This window comes from Pongo abelii, chromosome 13 (assembly GCF_028885655.2).
Source record: "Pongo abelii isolate AG06213 chromosome 13, NHGRI_mPonAbe1-v2.0_pri, whole genome shotgun sequence".
Lineage (NCBI taxonomy): Eukaryota > Metazoa > Chordata > Mammalia > Primates > Hominidae > Pongo > Pongo abelii.
The window spans coordinates 35,630,598-35,651,605 of record NC_071998.2 but is presented as its reverse complement, the minus strand read 5'-3'; the positions used below and the strand labels follow the sequence as shown (position 1 = coordinate 35,651,605).

Here is a 21,008-nt window from a genome sequence, read left to right as displayed (position 1 = left end):
CCTAAATACTAATATTTATTTTAAAACTCTTTTATTAAGAAAAGTAATATATATCGAGAACCTAGGTGTTAGGAACAGTGAAATATGCGTCTCATTATATGCATTATGATTTAGGTATGTTATCTCATTTAATCCTCAAGTAACCATATGATTATTCTCATTTTACAAATGAGAAAACTGAGGACAGAGTGAGATAACGTAACTTAATAAAAGTGGATCCAGAATTTGAGAGCAACAACACTTTTTGACTCCAAAATCACCAAGACAATGTTTTCCAGACCTCAATTTCTTTTGCCATGTATGCGTTATCTGCATAATTCTTCATTTAAATTGACAAACATTTAACTTAAATACATTTATTTAAAAAACTATTTTTACTTTCTTGGATGAAAACCAATATCACTTTCCATAATTATAAGAAAACTTTAAAAATCAAATAAAAACAGAAAAACATGGCTAAATTCTAAGTAAACATTTTACTTGCTGCTCTTTGTTGTTATTATTGAAAACCACAATTAAAAGGTATTTTAAAAATTTAAAAGACATATTTGCATTAAGCCGAACATTCCCATTATGTAACCTGAAGCCCCTAAAAAGAATAGAAAAGAAAATTGCTTTCTCATTAGGTAATTCATTGTATTTTAATGATCCATGTAGAACTAAAAACTCATCTCTCACAGGATGGATGCAAATCCACAGTTAGGGCATCAGTACGTTTTAGGCAGGAGTAGCTTGAACAAAGATAAAGAGTTGTGAGAAAGTTTGGGTATCATAGAACCCCCAGAGGTTAGGAACTCCTTGAGTGTTAATTCTAAACATTGTATGTAATTATCACCTTCAGAGTTTAAGACACAGACCAAAAGAATCAGAAAACATTACATAGACTGGAGTATCCATCTCTTTTAAAAGTTCCTTAGGTAGTTCCAGTTCTTAGAAAGGGTGGAAAACCTCTACAATAGGATGTTTGTGTGAGAGGATGGTACTGGTGGTGATGGTGTTGAGTAGGTTGGTAGGAGAAAGGCCGGATAGATCAGCAATGTCTGCTCTGAATGTGAACAGGTGGAATGGTAAAAATATCATTATTAATTGCTATCTTAGGGATAGAAAATGAATAACCTGTCCAAGGCAGTTGGATACCATCTTGAAGAGCTGGCAGAGGATGACGCTACCTTCCATTAAGAATAAATATTCATGAATTTTCTATCTCAGATGCTCTTTTGATTTAAACGCCTTATGATCTTTTCTTATAATTAAAGGCATTAAACTCATATGTAAAGAATGCATTTATGACAGCATATTTAAATAATGATCTAAACGACTTTACCCAATACTTTACAATAGACATAAATATTTTCGAAACAGCTTTAACGCAATCGCTGCCTATAAATAGGCGCAGAGAAGAGTTTTATAACTTTTTTAAAGCAGCAGTATTTTAAAATACAGTACACACAACCCAAATTTGCATGTGTAAATAAATAGAATGCATGAAAAGAATCTGAAAGTGAATCAATTCCCTTAGTTATTTATCCATTGTTTTGATGCTGTCCTAAGACCCATTTAAAATAAGGCATCTTTCTGGTGAGTAACAAATTCGTAGTCTATCAAGCTGTGCTCCCACTAACATTGGCCAAGCTGCTGCAGACATGAAGACTTCATCTGGGAACCCGAAAGGAGAACTCAAAATCCAAACCTTCAGACTTTCTTAGGAGAAACGTGGAAGTAGGAAAAGGAGAAATTCAAACTCTGCTTAATTTTAAAAGGGCAGTAAAAGGGGAGGCTGCAAAGGCTAGTTTACAAAAATAGACGTCGAGAACTCCTAGAGAAGCAAGTAGGAGAAACGGGCTTTTTTGGGGGGAAGGAGACATTTGCAGCCCATTGGACGGATTCCCCGACGCCCTCCTCCCAGAAGGTCCCCACTCCCCGCCCCGAGCCCTCCCCCGGCTTTCGCGCTTGGCCAGGAGCCTGAGTGGGCGGGGTAGCCTCTCCAGCCTCGCTTTCTTGGCTGGAGGCACAGGGGCATTAACTTAGCGCCCGGGGTCTCTCCCAGGCTCACGGGACAGCTGCACCTCTCAGCGTCTCTAGCTCCGGGACGCGGTCATCCCAACTCCTTCCGAGTGGAAAGAGTGTAAAACTTTTGTCCGTGCGCTGGTGGGGCTCAGTAGGACCACGGCGCGTCCTGCCCCGGCTTCCCCAGCCTCCCAGCAGGGTTAGCTGCGGTCAGCGTACTTTCCACTTGGGACTTCCTGCCAGAAACTTCTCGGGAATGGAGCGGTCACAGTGTGGCAGCAGAGACCGAGGCGTTAGCGGCCGACCCCACTTGGCCCCTGGGCTAGTGATGGCTGCCCCTCCGCCCACATCCCCGGCGTTGCCGGTACCATCGGGGATGCAGGTTCCCCCAGCGTTCCTGCGGCCGCCCAGCCTCTTTCTGCGAGCAGCGGCCGCGGCCGCCGCCGCCGCTGCCGCCACCTCGGGAAGCGGAGGCTGCCCGCCGGCTCCCGGGCTGGAGAGGAGGGTAGGCGCGGTGGGCTGCGGCTACCCGCGGACGCCCAAGTGCGCCCGCTGTCGCAACCATGGCGTGGTGTCAGCGCTCAAGGGCCACAAGCGCTTCTGCCGCTGGCGGGACTGCGCGTGTGCCAAGTGCACCCTGATCGCCGAGCGCCAGCGCGTCATGGCCGCCCAGGTGGCGCTGCGCAGGCAGCAGGCGCAGGAGGAGAGCGAAGCCCGGGGGCTACAGAGGCTCCTGTGCTCGGGGCTCTCCGGGCCCCCCGGGGGTCGGGCATCCGGGGGCGGCGGCAGAGCCGAGAATCCACAGTCCACGGGCGGCCCCGCGGCGGGGGCTGCGCTGGGACTGGGTGCCTTGAGACAGGCCAGTGGTTCCACGACCCCAGCTTTCGAAGTTTTCCAGCAAGATTATCCTGAGGAAAAACAAGGTGAGTTGGTCTTTCATTTACTCTTTGCTCAAGGAAATGGTTGCTCTGGAAAGAAACTCTGAAACAAGCCACCGTGTCCGTAGGCGGGCAGGAATAGTTGTTTAAAAGAAGCACTTTAAATTCTGGGGAACTGCTCAGCAATATGGACATTAATGAGACTGTGAGAGACCCATCGCCTTCACTTTGGAGGAGTTTACTCTTCGTTCCCTCAGGTGATAGGGTAAGATAATGAAAACATGAAGCATGGGTGGTAACAAATGAGCAATTCACCCTAGGAGCAGAGTTATTTACGCGGAAGTTGATTTGACTTTCACTGTGTGAGTAGAACTTCAAGCAGGCATTGAGCGAAAAGCTTCGTAAGGGGTGCTGTATTTGAGTCTGCTCTGTACTCTTTCGAGACAGGATCTCACTCTGTTGCTCAGGCTGGAGTGCAGTGGCGCCATTACGGCTCACTGCAGCCTCGACCTCCCCAGGCTCAGGTGATCCTCCCTGCTCTGGACTGTTTTCAGCTGTAAAACCAGAGCTGATTTTGCGTGGGAAACTCTGATAGCTGGGGATGCAGTTCTTTACTACATGTTGGGGCAAACATTTGTTGCAAGCTTGATGTGGGGAAGAGACTGAAATCTACCAAACCATCGTCTTTCTTCCTTCACTCTAAATTGTTTTTGCAAAATGTAATTTGTAAAACCATAGGTAAGAATTTCAAAGTTCAATATTAGAGGTTTTTTATCCAAAGAGTTTTCATTATTTTTCTCTTATTTTTTGACTGCAAGTCAGTTGCCTTCATTTCCTGCCTTAGGAGATATATTTTAGTGAACTTCATAGCCCTCCACAGGGCCTACTAAGCAGTGGAAATACCATTGTGATTTTTTTTTTTTTGTATAAGTACAAAACTTATAAAGCTGTATTATATGAAATTGTATGATAGCTATACGGTAAACTATTAATTAGAAACCTTCCTTGAATTGTGAAAATTGAAGATCTCAACAGATGTTTCGCTCAATGGCTGCTTGAAGTTCTACTCACACAGTACATTTGAAAAATTCTGTGAATTGAAATGAGGCATTCAATTCAGAGTGAATTTTGTGTTTGCATGTGTCAACTTTTTGCACATATTCTAATTTATTTGGGTAGGCAAAACAGACTTTCTACAATTCTCATGGAAGATGAAGGGTGCTAAAGAGCACAGTTGTTAAGTAAAAGTGCTATGAAAGAGAAGTAAAAGTGAGAATTCCTGAAACTACACCGATAGTGAAATGGCTGACAGCTCCCTGTGAGACACTGATTTATGTGATTTCTAGTTGGTACCAAAGTGTTCTGTTTTATAGAGCTAATTATTTTATTTTGTTCTTTGCCTCAGATGATGCCCCCTCCCCCATAAAAAGCAAGCCAATGTTTGAAAGGTTACTTCAATAGCTTTCTAAATTGACTGCTTCTCTTACACAATAGCCATGAACTGTGGTAAAATAGTCTATTTAATTTACTCATTCATTAGACAAAGACTAACAGTGATTTAGAAGTGAACAAGTTTTTCCTACACAAAAGAACCTTATATGCAAAAGAAGGCAGACTATATGTATCCAAAAACTACAATGCAAGGCTTAATATACAATGATAAATGTAATAGAAGTAAAGCAAGCTGTAGGACTTGAGAAGACAGAGAGATGATGTAAATTGTATTATATTTTAAAGACACCATATTTTCTAAATAATCTTATGCAAATTGGTGTTTCATTACATATATTGTGCTATGAGTAAAATATAACAAGACATTATTTTATGATTTCATGCATAAATTGCTATAGAGATGAAATGTTGATAATTGACATGTTCGGGGCCATGCTCATTCATATTTACAAGTAAAGTGGAATGGAGGACTAATGCTAATCTATTTCCACTTGGCAAATTTCATTAGAAAAGTATTATTGTGTTATTTAAAGTTGAAAATCCTATAGAGTGTTTGTAATTTTTGCAGTAGTGACATTCTTTTTTTCATATGCTTATGGGAACAGCATATGGGAACAGCATTTTGAACTTCAAAATGCTAAATTGTATACACTTTAATTTTAAAATCAACTGTAGCTATTTCTTTAGAATTTAGAACTGAATTCTTAAGAAAACTGGAGAAAACTGGAGTACTGCAAATCATGTTTACAAATCACTGCCTTAGGCAATATTTTTTTTGTGACATTCATAAACTTGGTAGAAAAAGAAAGTTGGACAGAATTACTCTGCACACGCCACTTAACAGTTTACTCTTACCTATGTATCTCTAGGGTAATAGAAAATGTAAACCAAAGTAAAAGTTATATAGTAAATATGGCTATTTTAATTTTTGTGGTGTTAACCTAGTAAAGGGTATTAACATATTCTTGTTTGATTAATATGCTCACCATTTTGAGATAGAAAAACCAGAATTTTGTGTAAAAGTACTTTTGGAAAATTGCCCCTAACATTGGAGGAGGGCTGTGATGTAAAGCAAATGCCTAATATGTTGTTTTTAAAAGACAATTTGAGGATTCATATAGATTGCAATAGGACAGTTTATAATTTTCTTTTACAAACAATTTGCTTTTAAAGTCTGTTATTGATATTTCTTAAGGATTGAAAAAGAAAGTACATGTTTCATAGAGGATTATGAAAAATACCATCTGTATCATCTCTCATAAAATGAAATATGCAAGCTCTAGTATGATTTGGGATTCACATAGCCATACTTATTGGTTTAAATTTGAAATGAAATGAACAATTTTTTTTACATTATTCAAGTAAATTTATTATAACCTGAAATATGAGATAAAAAACCAACTGTTAAAATTTAGCATTAGTGATTAAATAGAATATTCATTTTCAAACTAAGATTATTCCTTTTATTCCCTATTCATTTTATTCAGTTCTTTTTCCATAGTGTCATTTTGAAAAAATATCACTTAGATAACAACAAAACTTAGGTGACATTTAGGAAGATCCCACACAACCAAGATAGAACGGACAGTGTGCCATATTGGTGTTATGCAGACAATTTGGGGTAACAATACACGCTCATCTTCTGATTCCTAAATATAATTGCATTTTAATATTGCATACCTTTGTGATTCTGAGATGATATAATAGTATATTTTTCACTATTCCAGCACCTGCATTTCTGAATAATCTTTTAAATTTGAGTTATTCATTAAAATGTCTTGGAGTGTATAAATATTACCAATTAATAGGAGTGAATTAATTATATTATCTAGCATTATTTTTGAGTGAGCAGTACTACGTTCTGGGAAGTTTTCTCTAGATTTGATTTTTTTTCCCCCCTCTTCTCCAGAACAAAAAGAGAGTAAATGTGAGTCATGCCAGAATGGACAAGAAGAACTGATCTCCAAATCCCATCAACTTTACCTAGGATCATCTCCTAGGTCTAATGGTGTCATTGGGAAACAAAGTATCGGGTCATCTATTTCTGAATACTCCAACAAGCATGATAGTATCCTGTCTCCTCATCCTGGAGAGCAATCAGGAGGTGAAGAGAGTCCCAGGTCCTTATCATCCTCTGATCTGGAATCAGGAAATGAAAGTGAATGGGTCAAAGACTTGACTGCAACCAAGGCAAGCCTTCCTACAGTGTCCTCAAGACCAAGAGATCCTCTTGATATCCTTACTAAGATTTTCCCAAATTACAGGCGCAGCCGGCTAGAAGGCATTCTACAGTTCTGCAAAGGGGATGTGGTACAAGCCATTGAACAGGTTTTAAATGGCAAAGAACACAAGCCAGACAACAGGAACCTAGCAAACTCAGAAGAACTGGAAAACACAAACATTCAGAGAGCTTCAAGTTTTAGTCTTGCTGGAATTGGTTTTGGAACTCTAGGTAATAAATCAGCTTTCTCTCCTCTTCAGACTACTTCTGCTTCTTATGGAGGTGATTCAAATCTCTACAGCTTAAATCCTAGAGTAGGTATCAGTCCATTAAGGCTCGCATATTCTTCTGCAGGAAGAGGGTTATCTGGTTTTATGTCACCATACCTAACACCTGGGTTAGTACCCACCTTGCCTTTTCGGCCAGCTTTGGATTATGCGTTTTCAGGGATGATTAGAGATTCTTCCTACCTTTCCAGTAAAGACTCAATAACTTGTGGCAGACTGTACTTCAGACCAAATCAGGACAATCTGTAATGTATATGCCCATTCTCTCTTTCTGGAGTTTTTCCAGCATACAGTACATGCACGTGCACGTGCACACACATACACATACATCCATTAATATACTTCAATAAGTATGTGAGTGGATTATGAGGTATTAAAATGCTGGGTTTTTTTTTCAAGCAATATAATAGGTCTTAGATATGAAAACTCTTCATTAGGATTTATCAAATGGAAGAAGTAAATTTGAACATTATATGTGCCTTGAATAAAGCTATTTCAGGAAATATTTAATGAATTTTCTCCCTAAATTATCATTTGTAAAAATTTTTATTTTAAAATTAGTTTTTATTTTATTGAAAAGTGGAATTTTTAGTGATAAAATACATTTGTAAGTGTAAAGCAATCCAGCATAATAGAATATAAACCAAAAGGAAGAACTGAACAATTAAGGCAATTCTAAATAATTACTACTTCAAAACTCTTTCTTCTGTTCCTTGTTCATAGGAAAGAAAAAAGTTATTCAAAGTATTTTTAAAGCATTTGATTTGCAGATAGGTGGTTCGTAATAAATAAAACATTTGAGAAATTTGAATTTATATTTCCTGAGTGTTTTATTTTTCAATCTTAGCTTCCATTAGTGAAAACAAGTGCCATTAAAAAACATTTCTCTTTAAAGTTAACGCTGTGTCTGTGAAGTAAATCTTAGGAAATAAGACTGCGCCATCTCCTGGCCACTATCGCCAATTGCAACTGAGCTCTGTAGAGTATATGAATTAGAAACATTGATTCCGGAGAATAACCATTTTTTTTCAAAAAGTCGTTTTGGATTATACTACTTTAAAATTTCCATACTGTAAAGTGCACATCTACTGTGGATTAGAGTTTCAGTCTTTAAGTGTTCTTATGTCTGTATCTGGGGAAATATCCTTTTCTTGTAAGTTTGGGACAAGAATATATGGCAGCCATTCTCAAAGGTAAGAATAATTTTATTCAGAAAACTAAAATAGCTGCTCAAATAAATATTTATTAACTGCACATAGTTGATGCTTAATGCACTGAGGAGAGATATAAGATTTCCAAAGAGGAAAAACTGCCATGAAGTTTCAGAGGTATTCTTGCAATTTTAAAAATAATTTTTGTCCTCCATCTGGCGCATTTGAAAACTATTTATTTCAGTCAGTGGAAAGTCCCTGAGGAAGCTGCTTACAAAACAATTTCTAGGACATTTTCTTTATATGTCATCTTTTTTTTTTGAAGGACAGTAGCTTCATTGTTATTGTTAGGAATAAATGGAAACCCAGTGGTGGTAAAAGATGGTTGATGAATTAGAGATTGTTTAAACTATTTAAGCGGCATGACTCACTAAAGATTTTTTAAAGTTGTATGTATATATGTATGTGTGTGTGTACCTATATGCACATATATAAGTCTATGTAGACATACATTAAACCCCTATAGGTTATATTATCATGGAGGCTTTTTTCATGAAGCCAATAAGAATGTATTTCCAAGGCATATTTTGCCAGCAAATGTGATATTAAATTACTTCAGAGTATCTGGTGCTGATTCAGGATGTAAATGTGTTTATTAGGTTATGCATTAATTTTAATGGTGTGAATATTAGAAAGCAGATCTTGAAAAATTTTGATGTACTCAATATTCATTTGTTATAAAAAAGTTTTATATTCTAAGCCTAAACCATAGTACAATGTCTAGCAAGTAGTTGAAATTCAATTAATATATACTGAGTAAGAAACTCTTATATATAATAGATCTCTTTGAGACTCTGATAAAACTGAAGAACTCTACAAAATGGTGTACAGACACACAGTTTTGCATACAATTTCACTGGGTTCTTGAATCTCCTAAATGGTATTCAGGTTAGATTCCTTGGTGATTCTTCAGTTTCTATTGCATTAATCCACTTATTGAATGCTATTTTTCTCAAAAGTGCTAGATCCTGTAGAGGATACTGAATGTAAAATATTGTGCTCTAAAGGAAGTTACATTATACAATAGAGATATGGTTTAAAACAATAATCCTAGAGTTACTGCATTATGTATGTGGTTTTATAATGATGTGCTTGTATCTGAGATACTGAATTGCTTTTGACCTTGGAAGAACATCCATTTTGGGCAGTATTCGAATTTATAAAATAGTTTTATAATCATAAAACTTAATTTATATAATGCCTTACACATTCCATACTCTTTATAATAATTTAAGGACTTAATCTTATCAAATAGGTCATTTGTCTAACAACTCAATAGTATATGAGGAAATTGAGGCTCAGCAGTAGGGTTTTTTCTCCCTAAGGTTAGTAATATGAGTCATCTGCAGTGGAATTACTGTACTCACTTCAGCAATTTCAGACTCCAAGGTCTGAGGAAGGACTCATGTCTGTTTTGTTCATTCACGGCCTTGAACAGTGTCTGATATATCATAGGTTCTCAACCTATACACTAGGTTTCCACTGACTGAAAAAAAATAAAAGATAGCAAGTATTAGCTTAATAATTTCTTCATTCAACACCTATTTAATAATTTTTAATAATAACCTATTTGTGCCATGCACTGTGTTAGACACAAGAGATAAATAAATGATTAAGATACAAGACTTTGCCTCAAGTTGCTCACAGTCTATATTGTGTGTACAAAAACAACCAATCAACCAACGTTGGTATTAGTTGACAATGTTGGTACATCAATGAGTTCTTTGTAATCTTGATATTTATATCCGTGGATGCTTCTTGAAGCCTGAACTCCTAAGCCACTAATTAATGGTGGGAAGAAAGAGGGGGTAAATGCTTTAAGAGCTAGCATGTAACAAAAATGAATTGGGTTTATTCTGTATCATATAGAAGGCCTAAGAGGCAAACATTTCACAGAGTATTCAGAACATAAGGAATGACTTTTTTTCACAGTTAACAGCTGTCCAAGAGTGTAATGGCTGCCTTGTATGATAAAGCATCTTGAACTCATTGAAAAATGCATGTAGAAAATACCAATCAGAGCCTGATTGATGGGATTTTTCATTACTGCTTTAATATTGGGACTGAATCATTTTGTAGCTCATCAGAAACATGGAAAGTATTTGTTAAATAAATAAGTAATGGAATTTCAATTCAAAGGCCATGAAAATTAAAACACCCTACCATTATTTATCAATAAAACACAGTGCAGTTTTGCTCATCAGAATTTTGCCTATGTGATAGCCTCCTGAGAGTAGGCAGAAAAGAAAGACATAGAACACAGTGCGTGACTTACAAGGGAATAAAACTGACAGGTTAGTTTAAGGTATATAGGCATGAGTGGGGCTTAAAGAGGATATGGGAGAGCACTGAAGACAAATATTAGTACATTTCCTATAAGGTAAATACCAATATGTCTTTCTAGAAGAAGCATTTGTTTTGGAATTGAGGAAACCTAGAATGGATTTATCTATATGACTTGGACATGTTACTTATACTCTTTGGACATTTATTTCTTCTCAGCAAAACAAGGGTAATAATATTTAACTTGCGAGATTCATGGAGATAAAAGCTTAAATAAACGGCAGAGAACAGTAATGCTTATATACTGGATGCTAAATAAATAACTCTCACTGTTATTACTTTGTATTAAGATACTATCTTTGCCCCCGGTGGCAGTCTCTCAACAAAGAGTACTGTAATTGCATTTAATCCACTTAGTGGATGTGGAGCCCAAAGGGCAGCCATCACCAGAGCAGCGTACAGTCTTAGTTCCAGACTTCCTGTTTGGTTGTTCATTTCATAGGCGAGCGACGCTTTTGTAACATATTATCGTATATGTTATTTGGATTATTTTCAGGGCTTTCTGAAAAAAATAAACAGCAAAATCATAGTTTGTGTTCATGCTACATTTATTGGGGTTGTCAGGAAAACAGAGTCCATGTAATATGTGGAAATAAGGGAGTTATAGAAATTTAACCTAACATAAACAAAGGAGGAGCTTGAAAATGAATGTCTGGAAGAGGGAAATTGGCAGATAAGAGAAAGATTCACTCATCTGCTTGAAGCACTGGTGTGGGATGACAAGTGGGAACTGAAGCTCTGTGAAGTCCAGCATGTCCAATCACTCAAATGGTTCCCAGCCAGGGATTCTGAAGGGGGGCTATGGGAAACCAGTGCCTCTGTGTAGGTTCTAGCTCTGTTGGTCTGTGAGCAAACACCTGGTGGTGAACCTGTGCCACCGTGGGTCAGTGAGGTCAGCAGGCGGGAAGACAAGCTAGATGTGGAGTAAGGAAAAGTGAAGACAGCCTGGAAATCACTTATCTAACCTTAATGACTTGTGTTTCACTTCTACCTTAACAATCTCACCATAATTCCTTTTTCTGGGGCCAATCTCACTTTGAACAATACAGGAAAGGGAATTCTGAGAAATGTAATTTGCAGTCAACCAAACTGACAGTGTAGTCTAGTACAGTGTACTCCTTGTCAACACGGCTTTCATAGTCACATATGTTAACCATATTTACTTCCAAATAAGAGCAAAAACAAAACCATTCTTTTACCTGAAGTTGATACAACTATATTTTGTACAACAAAAACACACTAGCCCACTCCCCAAAAGGGAGCACACAAAGTGACTTACCTATCTGTGGGTTATGCTCATTTCTGTTTTACTCAGTCAAACCCTCCTTTGAATATCCTATAGCTTTAGTCCTGAGATACAGGTAACCACTATTAATAAATCTTTTGTTAGACTAGGGAACTGGGGAAAGGGGAAACACACACACACACAAATACACTTACTTTGAAGCAATAAATACATAAATAAATATTTTTATCTACTAGAGCCCTCATGTTCAGTCATGGGATCATAACTGGTCATAAGACCACAGATGTTATTTATAACTGCCTTCTTCCACTATGCAATTCGTATTTTCTCTGCTCCCTGAAAGTGTCTCAGTTAATTGTGGTTCCTTACTTGATAGAGTGATGACCCAAATCCTGATTCGTGAAGCATCTGTACCATTATAGCCCTGCCTCTATTAGGTTGTTGTAGCTTTTCATGAACTTTTACCACAAAATATTCAAAGTCTAAGTGATGCTCTAGAGGATCTTCTGAATACTGGGAATTCTACCCCTGCCTCTTCTGTTGTTTCAGTGTCTGAGGTGCCCCAAATAGCCAATGGTAGTTGCGAATTCCAGTACAATGTTGTATTCTGTCATGAATTTCTTCTTTGGGAAGTAAGATCTCTGAACCTGAAAGGTCAAAATTTGTAGAGAATCTGAACAAAAATGTTACCAGTGGATCATTAGGATTAATGTGAAAGGAGTCATTCTCATATCTACTCTGTGATTCCCAGACTCATGAATCCTGGGTATAGGAGAAACATCGCTACGTATTTATAGCTGATTCAAAGCATATCTTACATCCAGGAAGACATTATTGCAGCCCCATAAAGTGCTTTCACCAGCTGGTGCCATAACTGAGTCTTCCAAAGACCATTCCATAATTTTATTAGACCAGCTGTTTCAGGATGAAGGAAACATGAGGATACCAGTAAATTGCATGAGCATGAGCCCAACATTGTGCTTCATTTGCTATAAAATGAGTTTCTTTGTCAGAAGTAATGTCATATGGAATACTATAAAGGTGAATAAGGCATTGTGTAAACCCACAGCTGGTGGTTTTAGCAGAAACATCAGGAGGGGGAAAGGCAAAACCATATGTAGCATAAGTGTTTTTGTTGTTGTTGTTGTTGTTGTTTTTCCTCAGTGAGAACAAAGAGGTACTCCTTCAGTGATGGAAGTGATCCAATGTAATCAACCTGCCACCAGGTGGCTGGCTGGTTCCTCCAGGGAATGGTGCTCTTTCAGGGACTCAGTGTAGATCTTTGCTCTTGGCAGTTTGGGTAGTCAGCAGTGGCTCTATCCAAATTGGCCTTAATGAATGGAAGTCCATGTTGCTGAGCCCATGCATAGGCTCCATCTTTGCTTCCATGATCATCTCTTCATGAGCCAACTGGGCAATTATGGGAATAAAAGAATGGGTAATCTTGTGCATGAGATTTTTAAGATATTCCTCTTGGGAAGTTGCTCTTATGTGAGCATTTATGTAAGACAAAACTATCTTCATATTTTGTGCCCATTTAGAGAAGTCTTTCTGTATACTTTTTCTCTAGACCTTGTTACTGATTTTCCAATCTTGTTTCTTCTAACTTGTTTACCATCCAGCCAAACTGTTAGTCACTGCTCATGACTGATTCCGGATATGTACTTCTATCCATATCTCCTGCCAGGCAAAATGAACAATCAGGTGTATAGCTTGAAGTTCTTCCCATTGGAAAAATTTTCTTCACCACTATACTTCAAGGCCACACCTGTAGTGCCTCATTGTCCAATTCAGATAGTGCCAGAATACTGCAGAACCATCTGTGAACAAGGATAAAATTGTTCTTCCTCATTCTGCTGTAATAGACAACTCCACATAAGAGAGAGGAGGTGGTGTGGCAGGAATAGAAGCCATGGGAATTTAAGCCACTTTCTATGCAACTTATTTGTGACTTCAAAATCTTTGGAGGAAAATTCATCTATTGTTTCCACTTGATGAAGTACTGCTATGTAACACTTGGCGAGTCAGACAACACCTTGTTAATATGAATACTTATGGTCACCTGATTATTTGATGGCCAATACTAAGTGTCAGGACTCTGGTGGGAACCTGTAACAAGGAGGAAGCTGTTTCTCAAAAGGAGAATAATTCCCTGTGAGAAAAAAAACTTTTCTCCAAAGTCTGAGAGGGGTATACTGTGAATTACCTATAAGGATCTGCCAAAGGTTTCCCTTACGATCTCTAACTGCCATAAGACACCTCAAGCCCCATTGGATTTGCTGGGTTATATGGCCCATGTGGCAGGAGAGGTTGAATGACAGTTTGGCTCTGTTGCAGAACCACCTTGTAATCTGGGCCTGACTCAAAACTGAGAGCTTATTGGATTATTTGGTAAATGGTTTAAAGTAAGATGCCCAAATCAGGTATCTATTGCAACCAAAATACAGAGCTCCACCTCTTAGAGGTAGCAGGTGTCAGATACAGAAACATGTTTTCCATCTGATAAGAGATGTTTCAATATGCACCAGGCCCTAATTCCTACAAATTTCACAGATATTACATGCTTGTGAATGTTTATAGGGTTTATTCTTCCAGCCTCTGGCATGCATATGTCTGGACAAGATATCTAGAGTATTTTCTACCTTCTGCTTATTGGGTTCAATCAGAATGATATCTATGTAATAGGCTTGCTTGATGTCCCGTAGAATGGAGAAGTAAACAAGTTCTTGGTGGACTATCTATGTAGTAGACTTGCTTGATGTCCCATAGAGTGGAGAAGCAAACAAATTCCTGGTGGACTACATTGTGGCAGAGAGCTGGAGAGTTGATATAGTCTTAAAGAATGCTACGTGCATTACTGCTTCTAGTGGTTCTTACTAACAAGTATAGAGAAAAAGTACTTATGACATCAGCAGCCTAAAACTACAAAAAAGAGGCTGTATTGGTTTGTTCCAATAAAGCAACTACATCTGGAAATACAACTGCAGTTATAATCATTACCTAATTAAGTTTATGTCATTCCACAAGATCCATCTGCCTTAGCCACAGGCCAAATAGGTGATTTGAATGGGAATGTGTTAGGACCCCTTCCATCCTGGACTGTGGCACAAACTTTGGTGGTCCCTCTAGGAATGTGTTATTGCTTTTGTTTCACTGCTTTGGGAGGGAGAAAAGTTCTTAAGACTCTATTTGACATTTCCAATTATAATAGTCCTCAATCCCTATGTCAGAGATCCAGTTTGGAAATTCTGCCAGTTTTTGAATATGTATCTTCCAAAGATGCTTTCCAGAAATGAGGAAATAAATGTAGGATAGATTTGGGAGCCCATTAGACTCACTGTGAGATGGACTTGAACCAAAATGTCATTGATGATTAGACCTTACTCACCTCTTTAAGACCTATCCAGCCTGGTGGACCACAGTGGCAGTTTAGGTTTCTAGACAGTAGTTATTGTTCAGTAAATTCTAAAAAGTAGGGTTATTTTTATTTTCTTAATGTATAGTCTCTTGGTAAATTGGTTTAGGTCCTTTTGGAGAAAGCTAGGCGAAATATTTACCGTTTAAATTACTGAAAGTGTAGCAGAGTCTCTACTTACGAGTACCCATCTTCACTTTCTGCAAGAGGCTCTGGGTCTGTAAACAGGTTCAACTCTAGAAGTATGTCGAGGGGTCATTACTTTCATTATGATAATTTGAGGCAGACTTAGCTTTATCAGACCTAGAGCTTTTCCACCTACACAAATCAAGTATGACTTTATTAACCTGCCCACCTATTTCATTTGTAGAAACACAATTATTGATTAGTCAATGCAAAACATCTCTGCAGGTCACATCATTCTGGTAATTGCTTCAGCACAATTTTTTAAAAAATAGAATTCATGTCCATCTTGTATTTGTAATATAAGTGCCACCTCTTGGATTTCACAACTCCTGGGTCACATCATCCCTTGTGAATTCAGGGAGGGTATTTTGCTGGCCACAAGTCTCACAGATATCCCTGGCATACAGGGAAAAGCCACAAGAGAGGACTTTGATGATGATGGTGCTTTCCTTACCAAGGGGGTACCATCTTTGAGGGTCTCCTGGGGAATATAATTTAGAGGTGAATAAGCAGTTAACATTTAATAAATCCACTCCAGCTTTTAATCTCCAAAACCCAGTGCACATGATCTTGCCATAGTGGCTTAATGGAAAGGGCACTATGGAGGTGTCTATAGAAAGCAGTTTTCTCTATGTAGCTGCTACATCTGTGAGTCCTCAGCCAAACACCTGCTGGTGGGAGTTGGGCTGCTCTTGGTCAGCAAGATCAGCAATTAGGAATATAAACTAATTTTCTAGTGGAAGAGAGAAAGGACAAGTTAAGACCTGCTGGGTACCTCTGAATCTGTCATTTCATTTTGTTGTAAGACTTTCTCACTGTAATGACTTCTGCTTCCTTTCTGCTTTGTAAATCTTGTAAAGTTCCTCTTTGGGCCAACTCAAACTTTGAAACGTACAGGGAAGGAAATTCTGGGAAATTTAGTTTCCAGTCTTAGCCAAGCTGACAGAACAAAATCAAACATATAAAATATTATAAATTTCATAGTTTTTCAATCGTATAGCTTTATGAAGCAGTATTTTTTTTTACTCTGAATCAAAGCATGGGCACATATTAAATATAGGGAATCAATAATAGTAAATGCCTAATGTCTTTAGGCTGACCTACTGTTGGTTTCACTAGCTTTAAAAAATTATTTTAAGATAATTTTTAAATTACTTGTCATCGTAAGAAACAGTACAGAAACATCCCATATACCTTTTACCCACTTTTCTCCAAGAGTAACATCTTGAATAATTTTAGTGCAATGTCACAACTAGGAAATTGACATAACCCACAGAATATGCATGAATTTCATTCAAGACAACATAGAAAGTCAAAATTTTTGACATAGGAAAACGTCGTTTTAAAAGATCATTCTAGCTGTGTTGTGGAGAACAAAGGGGCAAAGAAGGGAGCAAAAAGTACATTTGGAGGTTGTGTAAACCAGATAAGAGATGACAGTGGCTTAGAAGACTATTGTAAAAAAAAAAAAAAAGAGTTGGAGGTGTGGTAGGTAGTAATAAGATGGTAGATACATTTTGAATACAGAAATCGTAAGATTTGCTTAGGGATTCGGGTGTAAAAAAAAGAAAGATACCAAAGACGCTTCTACAGTTTTGCTCTAGAGAACTGGACTGAATGGTGTTCTTATTTACTGAGATGAGAAATACTGTAAATTTGTTCATTTTTGTGTCATTCGGGCAGCCTGAAAATTTTCAAAGAACAATTATTATACTGGCCAGCCATCTTTCTGGTCACAATAGGATTATATTAAAATGTTTTTAATTGAAGGAAAACCATAACAACTTTGTTTTGCTCTAACCTCCTCCTTTCACATGCTAAGAAAGTAAAACGAAAGTACTCTTAGTAACTTATGAGTAGAAAGTAAAATTTCAATGGAGTATTGTGAAAAATACTTAGAGGTGAGTGATAGTTACAAATTAACTACTACACAATGTGATGCAGCTTAAGAGACTGAGAAAAGGAAATTTTCAGCCTTAAATATATTACCTTTCAAAAGTTTACAAATAATCAAATAATTTAACTCAAGAAGCTAGGTAAGAGTAGGTAATGAATCTGAGAAAGGAGAAAGGACTTATACATGGAGAAGTAGAAATTAATAAAGTAGAAATTAAATAACAAAGGTGCAGGTCAAAAAAAGCAAAAACTTGTTCTATGAAAAGATTAAGAAATAGAAAAATCTCTATAGAAAAACTCACCAAGAAAGAAGGAGAGAAGGCATAAATACATAATATTATAAGTGATATAGGAGGTAGAACAAGAGATTCAGTAGAGATGAAATAAATCATAACAATACTATGAATACTAAATTTTTTGAAAACTTATGTCAATTATAAACATTTTTAGGAATTATTTAAAAATTGGCAAAGTTGAGAAGCCACCATTAAATAAGTGGAATATGTAGTTTAAAAAATGCAGGCCTATACTTCCATAGGAATATCAGGTCCACAGTGTTTCTGGCAAGGTTTACCAAACATGCAAGGAACAGCTAATCTCTTATCTTATGAAAAATCTTTTAGAATATAAAACAAGAGAGAGTGCTTATTAAACTTCACATTAGAGGTATATCTTGATACCAAAACATGACAAGTGCTGAAAAGGAAAATTTATTTATGCAGAAATCTTTTTTTTAAAATTTTTATTATTATACTTTAAGTTTTAGGGTACATGTGCACAATGTGCAGGTTAGTTACATATGTATACATGTGCCATGCTGGTGTGCTGCACCCATTAACTCACCATTTAGCATTAGGTATATCTCCTAATGCTATCCCTCCCCCCTCCCCCCACCCCACAACAGTCCCCAGAGTGTGATGTTCCCCTTCCTGTGTCCATGTGTTCTCATTGTTCAATTCCCATCTATGAGTGAGAACATGCGGTATTTGGTTTTTTGTTCTTGCGATAGTTTACTGAGAATGATGATTTCCAATTTCATCCATGTCCCTACAAAGGACATGAACTCATCATTTCTTATGGCTGCATAGTAGTCCACGGTGTATACGTGCCACATTTTCTTAATAGAGTCTATCATTGTTGGGCATTTGGGTTGGTTCCAAGTCTTTGCTATTGTGAATAGTGCCGCAATAAACATACGTGTGCTTGTGTCTTTATAGCAGCATGATGTATAATCCTTTGGGTATATACCCAGTAATGGGATGGCTGGGTCGAATGGAATTTCTAGTTCTAGATCCCTGAGGAATCGCCACACTGACTTCCACAAGGGTTGAACTAGTTTACAGTCCCACCAACAGTGTAAAAGTGTTCCTGTTTCTCCACATCCTCTCCAGCACCTGTTGTTTCCTGACTTTTTAATGATTGCCATTCTAACTGGTGTGAGATGGTATCTCATTGTGGTTTTGATTTGCATTTCTCTGATTTCCAGTGATGATGAGCATTTGTTCATGTGTCTTTTGGCTGCATAAGTGTCTTCTTTTGAGAAGTGTCTGTTCATATCCTTTGCCCACTTTTTGATGGGGTTGTTTGTTTTTTTCTTGTAAATTTGTTGGAGTTCATTGTAGATTCTGGATATTAGCCCTTTGTCAGATGAGTAGGTTGCGAAAAATTTCTCCCATTCTGTAGGTTGCCTGTTCACTCTGATGGTAGTTTCTTTTACTGTGCAGAAGCTCTTTAGTTTAATTGGATCCCATTTGTCAATTTTGGCTTTTGTTGCCATTGCTTTTGGTGTTTTAGACATGAAGTCCTTGCCCATGCCTATGTCCTGAATGGTAATGCCTAGGTTTTCTTCTAGGGTTTTTATGGTTTTAGGTCTAACATTTAAGTCTTTAATCCATCTTGAATTAATTTTAGTATAAGGTGTAAGGAAGGGATCCAGTTTCAGCTTTCTACATATGGTTAGCCAGTTTTCCCAGCACCATTTATTAAATAGGAAATCCTTTCCCCATTGCTTGTTTTTGTCAGGCTTGTCAAAGATCAGATAGTTGTAGATATATGGTGTTATTTCTGAGGGCTCTGTTCTGTTCCATTGATCTATATCTCTGTTTTGGTACCAGTACCATGCTGTTTTGGTTACTGTAGCCTTGTAGTATAGTTTGAAGTCAGGTAACGTGATGCCTCCAGCTTTGTTCTTTTGGCTTAGGATTGACTTGGCGATGCGGGCTCTTTTTTGGTTCCATATGAACTTTGAAGGAGTTTTTTCCAATTCTGTGAAGAAAGTCATTGGTAGCTTGATGGGGATGGCATTGAATCTATAAATTACCTTGGGCAGTATAGCCATTTTCACAATATTGATTCTTCCTACCCATGAGCATGGAATGTTCTTCCATTTGTTTGTATCCTCTTTTATTAATGAAGGAAATTAGGAAGTCAAAGTCACTTGTATCTAAAAATAATATACGTTAACCATATATTCCTCAAATACAGATATCTTACTGGTATAATTTTTTACATTAACAAATTAAGAAAAATGTTATTTATAGATAAAGAAAATATTGAATAAATTTCAATGCTAACTTATAAGAAACCTTTTAGATAACTAGGGATGAAAACTATGAATAGATTCAGCGATAAGAAAGAGAAATTTTAACTAATTCTTTCTAAACTATGACTGTTAAGTTGTTGAATGGTTGCCATATGCCTATCTTTTGTGTGTGTGTATGTGTGTATGTGTGTGCACGTGTGTGTGTGTGTGTGTGCATGCGTGTGTGTGGTTTCCCTCATGTTACAGAGGACAGAGTGAGGAACAGAGGGTCAAGGAATCTAAGTTCATGTTGCAAGTAAAGTAGAGGAGCTGGGAGTTGAACTTCACACTTGGACAGCCTCTATCCCAAATTTATGCTCTGTATGACCTGTCTCACACTAGAGTAGGTAAAGCTGGTAAATTTTATACTTATTTCATCACTCAGGAGACATGTAATCAGTGGTTCAAGGATATCAGAAGTTAGCATGTTGTGATTCTCTTGTTCTCTTTTGCTCACAATATGTCTATCATAGTTTCAGCCATCACATTTGTTCTTGGTAACAGGAAGAAAGACTCAGCAAGGAGAAAGATGTGACACCAGTCATCTACTGATAAATATTTAACAATATCCTCAGGCTACCAGGTGGTGGTGAACATATCTGATTGTAACAATTGCCTAATCCCATGGTATAAATACTTGAACCATGACTAATTTTAAGCTATCAAACTGATGTTACTGAATGGGATATGGGAAGAAATGTACACCATAGGTTATCATGGCAAGCATGGATCGGCTCTAGAGCATGGGTTTGTGGTGCCTATATCAGGAAAGAAAAACTATCCTAGAAATCTCCAGCAGAACTTTGCTCATGTCTCCATGACAAGAGTAGTGTCACATCACCTGCTGTAGCTCTAAGAAATTACATGTTTTATTTGAGCACATTGCCACCTCAAATAAAATTGTAAGGAAATGCCTATTCATTAAAGAACTAACAGCTTCTGCCTTTAAAGGGAACTTCCCTAATTTAATGCAGCAAACATCATACTTAATGGCAACTCTTTAGAGAGATCTTAAAGTCAGAAATATGACAAGAACAGTCACTCATACTGCTTCTATTGAGCATTGTACCAGAAGTGTTAGCCAATGCAGTATAATACAAAAATTGAATAATTGTTGAAAAATAACTCAATATTTTCAATTGCTATGATAAAAAAATCAAAGAGAAACTAGAACTGAGGAAAGAATTCAAAAAGATGGCTGGTTATAAGCCCAACACACAAACAAAATCAATAACTTTTCTCTCTCTCTATATATATATATAGAAAAATATATATGAATATATAT

General features: G+C 37.4%; 1 protein-coding gene across 1 annotated transcript; it reads left to right on the top strand.

Moving 5' to 3' along the window:
* Nucleotides 1-2,005: 2,005 nt before the first annotated feature.
* Nucleotides 2,006-16,730, top strand: DMRTA1 (DMRT like family A1). Its single transcript, XM_002819732.5, has 2 exons — nucleotides 2,006-2,930; nucleotides 6,247-16,730. The coding sequence occupies exons 1-2, from the start codon at nucleotides 2,264-2,266 to the stop codon at nucleotides 7,092-7,094; spliced, it is 1,515 nt and encodes a 504-aa protein (XP_002819778.3). The 5' UTR covers nucleotides 2,006-2,263; the 3' UTR covers nucleotides 7,095-16,730.
* Nucleotides 16,731-21,008: the final 4,278 nt, after the last annotated feature.